The sequence below is a fragment of the Gavialis gangeticus genome, unplaced genomic scaffold, assembly GCF_001723915.1.
Source record: "Gavialis gangeticus isolate Ggan-Ray unplaced genomic scaffold, GavGan_comp1, whole genome shotgun sequence".
In the NCBI taxonomy this organism is placed as follows: Eukaryota; Metazoa; Chordata; order Crocodylia; family Gavialidae; genus Gavialis; species Gavialis gangeticus.
Window position 1 is genome coordinate 13,297,823 of NW_017729009.1, and position 10,037 is coordinate 13,307,859.

The window sequence follows — 10,037 nt, forward strand, 5'->3', positions numbered from 1 at the left end:
CTATATTCTCAAGAATCCAATGAAACCCAGGGGCCTATCTATCATCACTAGAAACCCAGTAGGGTGGCACATCCAAGGAGCATATGCATGCAATCTGTTTTTTCTAAGCAAGTTTGCTGACCTTTTCTGGCTGTTTAAACTAACAAGGTATTATGGTGAAAGAATTCATAACCCAGGTAGCTATCATCTCTAAAAGGAAAATATGGTTTAAGAAGAGTCACTGCTAAGTTTTCAAATGGTCTGTATGATCTTAATAACATCACTGGTACAGGTACCTTCTTACTGAAATCCAGGCCCTCTACTACTAGGCTAGAATGCACTGAAAAGATGTGAGAATAAGAAGGAAATGAGAGTGACTGATTACAGCAATGCAAGTCTTGCTAACTTAAATTTCTTAAATTAGCAGCAGTGCTGCTGGTGAAATCAAAAACTTGCCAGCAGAAAACAGGAGAGATTCAACTTCCATTGCTTCAGGCTACTGCCATCATAACTGCTAACTAGAAAAACATACCGATGACTTGAAGTCAGAGACATCTTGGGTTGAGGAGGAGCCCAGTTTTGGGCAGAAGAAGTTTCAAGAGACCAGTCTTTGCCCTCAGCTAAAGTAGCCACCTACAGGGAGCAGAAAAAAATAATACGGACAGGTAAGGTGCTAATTTTCAAATAAGCTTCAAATGTTCAACCCAGTGCAGCTTCAAATGCATTTGGAGATAACAACTTTTATTTTACTTTTGGGACTGGCAGGCCTACAGGAATGATACTTCCATCAGAGGAATGGATTTTACTACTTTTTATGCTTTTGTGACAGATGACTCTACCGTTCTGTAAACAGCAAAGAAATCTGCTAACAATTTGGCTCTTTTGCATAAAACAATACTTCCAAGGTAACAGGTGGATCCTCAGCTGCTATATCACTGCATAGCTCCAGTGATATCAGCTGAACTACAACAAATTGCACCAGCAACAATCTGGCCCAATTTAGCCAAACAAAACAAAGACTCAAAAAAAAAAATGTAACTAAAAAGCCATTTGAAGATTTAGGTATAGGAAGTCTGAGCCTAGACTCTCTCAGGAATTGCAGCAGGCTTTCAAAGAGAAGTCCCAAAGTTATTTGCAACTATTTTGGACTGTTCCAAGATCCTCAAATAGGAACGGTTAGGAATGCACAAATTGTGCGTATAGATTTACCTTATCTCTAAAAAGAGCTGCAGCTTTACTGTTGTATTTCTCTTGCATCGACCAGCAGGGATCGTAATCATCTTGAGACTCCAGGAACTCTCGAAACTTGCTATTGCCACCAACCTTCATCTTTTCCAGTTCAATATCCTTCCATTTGTCCATGGTGACTGAGCGCACAAAACTGGAGACCAGAATAAGAAATGCCTCACATTTTATAAACTTCAGCCATAAGATTAGAACATAAAATGACACTGTTAGAATACTCTATTTGTAGCTATGCCAGAAGTTAAGCCTTTAGAAAAGCCACACATGGCAGATGCACTTCAGCAACAGATTGTATCAATAGAGCAATTCTCCAAACTGTTTTACTGTAGTGATCTTCCTCCGTCCAGCATAGGAAGGAGTCAAACAACCCACACATACCCATCATAGGTCATACATAAAAGGGTACAGAGTCTAAAAACCTGAAACAATAGGTTGGCTTCACAAACCAACGTCAAGAAGGGCCCATGCCATCACTTGACTGTGTTTCCCAAATTTTTCCCAAGCTGTGAAAAGACTCCTTTTTGTTCATAATGCTGCTTAGCTAATTCTTAACACCTCTAACTCTCGTTCCCATCAGTCCCATTTAGGGGGAACACCCGGTAACTGTTTTAAGCAGTCTACATTGTAAAATCTCATGTGACCTCATTTCATGGCATTTATGACTGGGTTATATAGTTTCCCCTCAGCTTTACTTTGGGCCATAAATTCTTGCTGCTGCTCATTAATCCACAAGGAAAAACTACAGACAGTCCTACTGTGAATGTGTTAAAGCTCAGTCAAAGAGTATACGAGATCACACGCTCACCGAGGTCCAAGAAAATCTGACTCCACCTCATTTCCTTCTATTTTTTCTCCTTCTCCTTACCCTCCCTCCTACCTCCCTTTCTTTTAGTATTCCATGCTGAGCTCAGACAAGCTCCTTCGTGTTATTCATTAGTGCAATCTTTACTCCCCACTCAACTTTAAGTCATCCTTTAAAAACTACTCCTGCAGGTCTTTCTTGTTGGTGGTCTCACTGCTGAACTCTTCATTTCCCTTTCCTACCTGAACAATTAACCCAGTTTTCCCTTTCAGTATAAATCCTAAACCTCCAGGGCAGGTACTGCATCTTATTCTAGGACTCTTGAGCTTACTGCATGTTAGAAGAATGCAAAGCACTTCCTGCATAAGGCAAGAACTTCCAATAAACTTTAGAAGAGGTCCAATAATATACTATGTATGCTTATAGCACTACACAGATGCCCTGGCTGTAGTATGACTTCCAATTTTTTTCCCCTCTCTCCAGAAAAGAAAAAAACCACAAGTGCTCTATTCTGTGTCTGTACCAAAGACTCACCTGAGATGAACTCCCAAGCCTCTGTGTTTTCCTGAACACTCCAGACAGATCCATATCCCATAGGTCACGCTCACCCACTGGGGGTTAAATGCACCACACTCGAAACAGATCTGAAAAAGGAAGCAGACTATACTTAATTCTGTCACTGTTCCCTTTGAATAAGCTTTCAGATTACAGCTAAAAAAACCACCCAGTTTACCCAGAGCAAAAAAAAAATCTGAGTTAAGAGTTCTCAGTGTTTCAAGACAACTGAATATATTTTAGCTCCCTTAAATATCCACATAAAAAACACCTACAGGGTTTGTATTTTACAGGAAGAACAATTTTTGTTAACTTCCCCAACTCAGACTAAAACAATACAAAGCTAAACTGTGCTTTCATTTGCTATACTGTGAAAGACATCTTCATTATAAATGAAGGGCGTGGGGAAAAAAATAATGAACAACACACATAAAAAGATAACCATACAGGTTTAACTAAACTAAGTTTAGTTTTACTGAATCTCCATGCTCCGTCTTAAGTGTTTGGAGCAGTTCTGAAGTCTTGCGAGTTGACTGTCCGACAACCAGCCACAAACATACTTGTAGAAAGTACGGTTTTATTGCCAATGTACATAGGAAGTTTTTCAGAGACACCCAGAGCAATGCCATAGTTTCATAGTTGTTAGGGGCTGGAAGGGACCTTACAGATCATTGGGTCCAGACCCACTGCACTTGGGCAGGAAAGACTGCTGGGATCAGATGACCCCAGCAAGATGGGTGCCAAAATGCAAAAAGTTCCCTGGTTCTATCTTCAAAAAATAAAAATAAAAAATAGAACCAACTTAATGATGCAAAGAAGTTTCCAATAAGACCAAAATGTTAAACAATGGCCCTTCTGGAAATCTCTCTCAATTCAAAGCCATACAGCAGAACTTCAGATTCTAGAAACAAGAATTTTTGGATGTAATTAGAAATCGGGTCACGTTGGTATGAATCATGAGAGTTTTGAATCATAGACTCCCTTCTCTGGCCAGAGCCTCACAGATTGGGGACCCTGCGTACTGACAAGATAAGTTTTATTTGCACCAAAAACCCTAAATACTTTAAGCATGCCAAAAATACCACAAAAAATTCTCTGCGTGTGTTAGGCTAAGTAATCATCACTCATGTTTTACTGTATAACCAAAACCTCTCAAAGGACTTATGCCCAATGCACATTTATCAATCTTGTATTATAATGATTTAATGAAACACTTAAATAGATGCCCAAGTTTGTCACTTAATCTTTGCAAGCTATACTAGTGCCATGAACACAATAGCTCTAGCAGCTGAAGTCAGCTCTCTGGAGTACACCGAGACAGTGGTCGCTGCATAATTAACTACTTCCAGCAAAATTCAAAGAACTTCTTACATTATTTTCATCCTGTGCCCTGACTTCCTTCAGAACTTTCCTTGTTCTTGGACTTGCCATGATTCTATAAAGAGGGGAGAAAGAACAGCGTTAATGCATTTTAAATCAAATTATTGTTCAAATGCTGATAGCATGCTCGGTGGTGCACAAGATACAGATTGTAACACTGCAGTAAGGAACTTGAAGTCTGAAGCTCAAAAGTTAGAGTTAATTGTGGGGGGGAGATGGGAAGGGGCAAGTCACTCAATCTGAAGAACAGGATATTGTTTTTCTTTACAAAAAATACCCACGATTAACATTACATGAAATGGAAAAAGAGAGTGTTTTCCTTACTTTGTGCATTCAGCAGGACTTAATGTAGTCCCACTTCATTAACTGGACATGCAGTCACTAAGCCACAGCTTGCAGGGGATCTACAGGCATGCTCTTCCAGAGTTTTGTATTAACAGGTACACCTACAATAAAACTACAGACGTCACCCAAGATGGGTCCAAAGCATTGTTGACGATGATAGATGTACCCTCAAACCAATCTACTCCCATCACTTGGAAGGGCCTTAATCAACATCCAAGGTGCAGCAAAACTGCATGCAACTGGCCAAATGGTACCAAGGAAAGAAGCCAAGAAGCAGAAACATTCATAAAAGTTCAACTAAGAAGTACTGGGAGGACAATTTCAAGGGTCTCTTATATGGAACTTGATTTTTTAAAACATAAACGCTGCCTTTTAAAACCTCAGTTTCCCTTTAAAATTAAAGAAAAGTGCAATGGTCAGAATATATAATGTGAAACATACTTCAATCTCAGCATTAGGCAGGACTAGACTGTTCAGCTGGCAATTTGCAAGTCAGGAAAAATTGCTCCATGCACTTTCTGCTAACTTACACTTTTTATATCAAGATATACATCTGGAAAGGAATTCTGTATGCAGTCCATACAGTTTTAATCACGTCTCAGCTGCCTGCTCACTGTGTACCTTTAACACAGTGCAGACAACTGTTATATCTATGCATGTAGAAAGCAGCCACTCTTAACTCTTCCCAATTCCCTTGCAGGTCGCGGTTTGTACAGCACTTTAAAGATGCAAGTGATTATAGAAATGCTAAGCACCATGCCCTCTACCCTCCTTTGAAAAGCACACATGCAGACATTCTCACTTGGAGAAAGTCCAACCAATTTCTAGCCTGTAAATTGTTTTTCCTTAATAAAAATTCCTTTAAGGTTTTAATTTATATCATCGCTACCACACAAATTTATTGGAGCACCTTCCCTATGAATTACAAACAATGACATGCAGTACTACAGCAAAACAGTGCAAGGCCAAAGGCTGATGTCTGGCCATCAGCTATGTCAACATAATTCAGGAAGAAGTAAGTACAAAACTGCTGCTACACATTATTACTGTTGAAAGCAGAAGTTATTTATTTCTCTGCAGAAGTGCCCGCTTTTCATCCTCACTCAGAACTAGCCATTGTTTTTAATTCACCATTTGCAAAATGCTGTTTGTCCTCCAACTGTATTGAATGAATCTCCTGTTTTTAAAAAGCTTTCACTTATCATCTACCATGTGTTAATATTATATCAATATATCAATCATATCTATGAAATAATAAAGTAAAATCAGCTGTTCTGCTCTGTGCTAAAGGGCAGCCCCCTAAGGACAGACTTTTTCATATAAAACTGTAGGCACTACTAGATTACCTTGTAATTAATGCTCGATGAAGTAAAAGATTTCAGGTGTCCTATCTCAAATTTAAAATGTATTGGATTTTTGAGCTATTAATCAGGTTAAAAGCAGCTTTTAAATCTTTTAAGAAATGAAAAGGGAATGCACTGCCTGATTAACTTCACTGTCTCTCCAATGAGTGCCTTGTTTTTCTTACATAACTTGCTGTATCCATGTGGGCAGATGTAGATTTTATATGTAATCTGCTACACACAAAATCTACGTCTATGACTACATCGTGGTCAAAGACAAAAAGCTTGCATGAATCAAAAGGCACAAGTGGGCAAGGGCAAAGTTCGACCCCCAAGTTAGGTGCTAGCTTTAACCATGGCAGCCTGGCAGGTCAGTTTCTATAGTCAACAGCACCAGAAAGTGATAGGACTTTGCCCTCCCAGCATTAATGCCCATACCCAGAAAACATACAAGAGCCAAGGGTACTTTGTAATGCCTTTTACTGGGCCAACAGTATATTTGGGGGTGATACTGAACAAGCTTTTGGGCATAACATAACCTTGGTTCGGTAGCTTTATGCCCAAAAGCTTGCCCAATTTCTCACCTAGTTATACCATTGGTGCAATAAAAGATGTCACAAAGACTCCTTGCATCTCGAAAGTGATGGAAGCCGGTAGTTTTGGGGCTGCTACTTGAAGCCTTAAAAAATAAGAGAAGACAGCAGCCCCAAAACTGACTAGCTCTGACCATTGTCAAGGTTTTTAAGTGCAGCCCCTTCTCAACGTCTTTCCTGCTGTGGTTCAGCTATAGGAAGTACAAATAGTTATAGTTAACATGCAGGTACCCTCAGTGCAATGAAATTACAAAGTAAGCAGAGGATCCAACAAGGCGATGCATTTAACCAATGTTTGTTATAATGCAAGCAAAAGAAAACAAATTGGGATGGTCTCTATGCAAATTATGTGGGATGCATGCAAGTGGAATATGCCATAACCGCTAGTGCAGGCTTTCATCCAAAAGATGGACAGAAAAGTGGACTCCACTCTTAAAGGCCGCTGGGCAAGAGATCTCAACAGCTTCCCAGGTACCCAGTGGAATGCAACGGGTATGTCTCAATATTTTCTCAGAGGCCCCCGCAGAAAAACTAGGAGCCCAGGGGTTAGGCTGCTCACATGTGATGCTGGAAACCTGCATTCAAGTGAGGGAGAACAGAGAATTAAGCCTGCTTCTCCCATATCAGAAATGTGTCCTAATTACTAAGTTATTCTGGGTGGGTCTTCCCAATCGATCACCACAAAATCCATTCTAGACTTGAGAAACCTTCCCCCAAAATGGTTTGACATGCAATAAAGTTTCAGTTTCTACAACCAAAACTTTCATAACAGTTTCGGACCATCTCCAATCAGAACCAACGTCCTACTAAGGAAGGGTCTTGTCCTCTGACCAGGTTGAACTGGGAATGAGAAGCCAACTTCAGATCCATGCCAGCAGCCTGAAATAAATCCCCTTAGCACACCCCTGCACTGGTTAAGGCAAGAGAAAGTCCATTCCCCTGCTCTACACACTTCACTTCATTAGTCTTCTCCCACTCAGTGCTAGGACTCAGCAGCTGTGCTTCCAGGAATGCTTGAATCAGGAGGAAAATGAGAAAAGAAAGTTGGGTCTGTTCCCCACGACACTGTATTTAGCTGGTGATACAGAGGAGTCATACATAGAAAAATCTTCTAAGTCCTATTCAGACAATGCGGATGAAGGATGTCTCCAAGAAATGCACTGGGGCACTTATGACTTGCAGGAAAACAGCAAGTTTAAGGTGCTATAAAAGTCACAACCTGCATTGCAAGTAGGCAAGTATAGACGGTTCACAGTGAACTTCCCGGGCTGAAGTCAGGCAGAATGAGGTTTACAACTCAGAAGACCCTGGCCCTTGGCTCTCACCTTCATGACCAAGTCATTTTTTCCAACTCATCTAGTCCCCACAGTCTGTTCTCCATACAAATACTATTCGGTCATAGGATCCACTCACTGCAGTAAAACCAGTCGGCTTCACTATGCATTTCCTTCACAAGCTATTTCCTTTTTGAACGGTCAGAAATAGGATGACCATGCTCTAAGACAAGTGCAGGCCAGCCCTTTTGATATGTGTACCACAAGTTGGGTCCCATGCACTCTTCAAGTGCCACGCCGATCCTTTCCCTCTGCCCAATCTGCTGCTGTTCCCCATGCCATCCCCAATCTGCCATGTTACTCATGCCATGAGGTGGCCACCCCCTACTCTAAGATACAGGTAGAGAAAATGCAAAACTGCTACCACGGTCACATGAAGAGTTTCCAATTTTATACAAACAGAGATCAGCCACCTTCAGGAAAACAGATGTGAAACTGGCAAAAAAAAGTCTAATTATGGTGAGAGTTAGGCTCCTTGCACTTTCACCATAGTGGCTATAGGATTACGAGTAAACCCCCAAAACAGCTTGATCAAAACACTCCAGCTGCTGTTCGACAGCAACACTGATGTTCAGCCAATCAATTCCTTGAGTATGACACAAACTTTTATGCACCAAGCAGACACTTCCAAACCAGAGAGTCAATGCAAGCTCCATGTATTTCCTGAGAAGTTATCATTCCACAAACCACAAGGCCAGCAGCCTTGAAGATTGCATGTCTACCATTTTACTCACATATCCACACTTTGTTTGTCTACAAGCAAAAAAAACATGGCAAAAGAGGTAAGTCAGGAAGGAATTTGACCCCACAGTCAAACTGGTACCAAGGGAAGAGGAGTTTGCCTCGCTCTGTAGCAGGGGGCATGATCCACTCCCCAGAATCTCATGAGCATATACTGATATACTGACATGTTTCAAAGAAGCAGGACATTGACTGCCGCAGTTCCCCTGCTTTACTGCATCCAGTTTGGGTCTTAAGATACGTTGGCATCAGGGTTCACAGTAGTCTTATGTAGAGTTTAAATGATGATTTGTCTGGGATGGTTTGGGCGGGGCTGATCCTGCCTCAAGCAGGATGTCCCTTCCAGACCCACTTCTGTCTTTCTATGATCTCAGCCAAGCCTCTGCCCGAGGCAGGATCATAACATGATGGAAAACAAGGGCTGGAAGGGATCTCAGGGGGTCACGTCTAGTCCAACCCCCTGCTCAAAGCAGGACCAGCCCCAACTACATCAACCCAGACAAGACTTTGTCTACCCAGATCTTAAACACCTCCAAGGATGGAGAGTCCACCACCTCTCGGGGTAACCTGTTCCAGTACTTTACTGCCCTCCTTGCGAGTGTTTCCTAATATCCAACCTCAACTTCCCTTGCTGCGACTTGAGCTCATTGCTCCTTGTTCTGTCGTCTGCCCCCACTGAGCGAAGTCCAGCTCCATCATCTTTGCAACCCCCCTGCAGGGAGTTGAAGGCTGCTATTTAATCCACCCTTGGTCTTCTCTTCTGTAGACTGAATAAACCCAAGGCCCTAATCCTCTCCTCACAAGTCCCATTCCCTTTGAACTGTTTTCATCGCCCTCCACTGGACCCGAGATCCCATCTGCTCATCGCACCCCTTCAGGAGTGGGGGGCCCAACACTGGACTCCACCAGTGCCGAGCAGATGGGAGCGGTCCTGCTTGGAGCAGGGGGTTGGACTAGACGTGACCTCCTGAGGTCTCTTCCCACCTGAATTTTCTCTGATTTTGAGACTCGCTCCCCCGGGTCTGCTGGTAACTCTGCTAAGAAAGCAGCCCAGCTTGCTAGGAGGGGGCGGCACAGCTGGCTCTGGGGTGCGCTGCTGGCACGAATCTGAAGCTGGTTCCTCATTCCCGGCTCCTTTCTTCAAAGCTCATCTTGACGCAATGAAAGGCTGTCAGCAACACGAGGGCTCGAACGTCCTCGCACGCCTATCGGCGCATAAAAAAGGTGAAGTCGTCTCACACAGCCAGGACCGGCCCCGTGCTGCCCCAGGCAGGGGGTGCACGAGGAGTCCTTTCCAGCCCCTCTTCTCTGTGGGCGACAAGGGGGCCAGGGGTACGGGGCAGCCTCCTTCCCCACTTGCCCCAGCCCACCTGAGGGCAGCCACGCGCCAAGGGATGCCCTGGAGCCGAGCATCCGGGAGGCATCCCGCCAGCACCAAGATCAAGACCAGGACCAGCACCAAGAGCGGGACCAGGACCAGGACTAGCACCAGGACCAGGACTGGGACCAGGATCTGGACCTAAGACCAGTACTAGAACCAAGACCAGGACCAGCACCAGGACAACCACCAGCAGCAAGACTGGACCTGGACCCGGGCCCAGCCCCCTCACCTATGCTGGGCGCCCCGGGGCAGCGCGGGGTTGGGGTTGCGGCTGCTCGGCTCGGCCCAGCCCGCGAAGCACCTCGTCCGTCCGGCCGCCTGGCCCCGGCCCCGGCCCCG

The 10,037-nt window shown here is 43.6% G+C and overlaps 1 protein-coding gene across 6 annotated transcripts in view; it reads right to left on the reverse strand.

Annotated features, from left to right (window-relative positions):
* ARFGAP1 (ADP ribosylation factor GTPase activating protein 1) overlaps positions 1-10,001 on the reverse strand; it is a 37,594-nt gene extending 27,593 nt beyond the window's left edge. For 5 of the 6 annotated variants that reach the window (XM_019510115.1, XM_019510113.1, XM_019510114.1 and 2 more), the window contains exons 1-4: positions 3,953-4,023; positions 2,561-2,670; positions 1,189-1,360; positions 512-612 (exon numbers count right to left, since the gene is read on the reverse strand). In XM_019510115.1, the coding sequence (XP_019365660.1) occupies positions 512-612; positions 1,189-1,360; positions 2,561-2,670; positions 3,953-4,012 (443 nt within the window). In that variant the 5' untranslated portion in view covers positions 4,013-4,023. Of the gene's footprint in view, positions 1-511; positions 613-1,188; positions 1,361-2,560; positions 2,671-3,952; positions 4,024-9,942 lie in introns of those variants that run through there. The other variant, XM_019510110.1, reaches the window with a different exon arrangement.
* Positions 10,002-10,037: the final 36 nt, after the last annotated feature.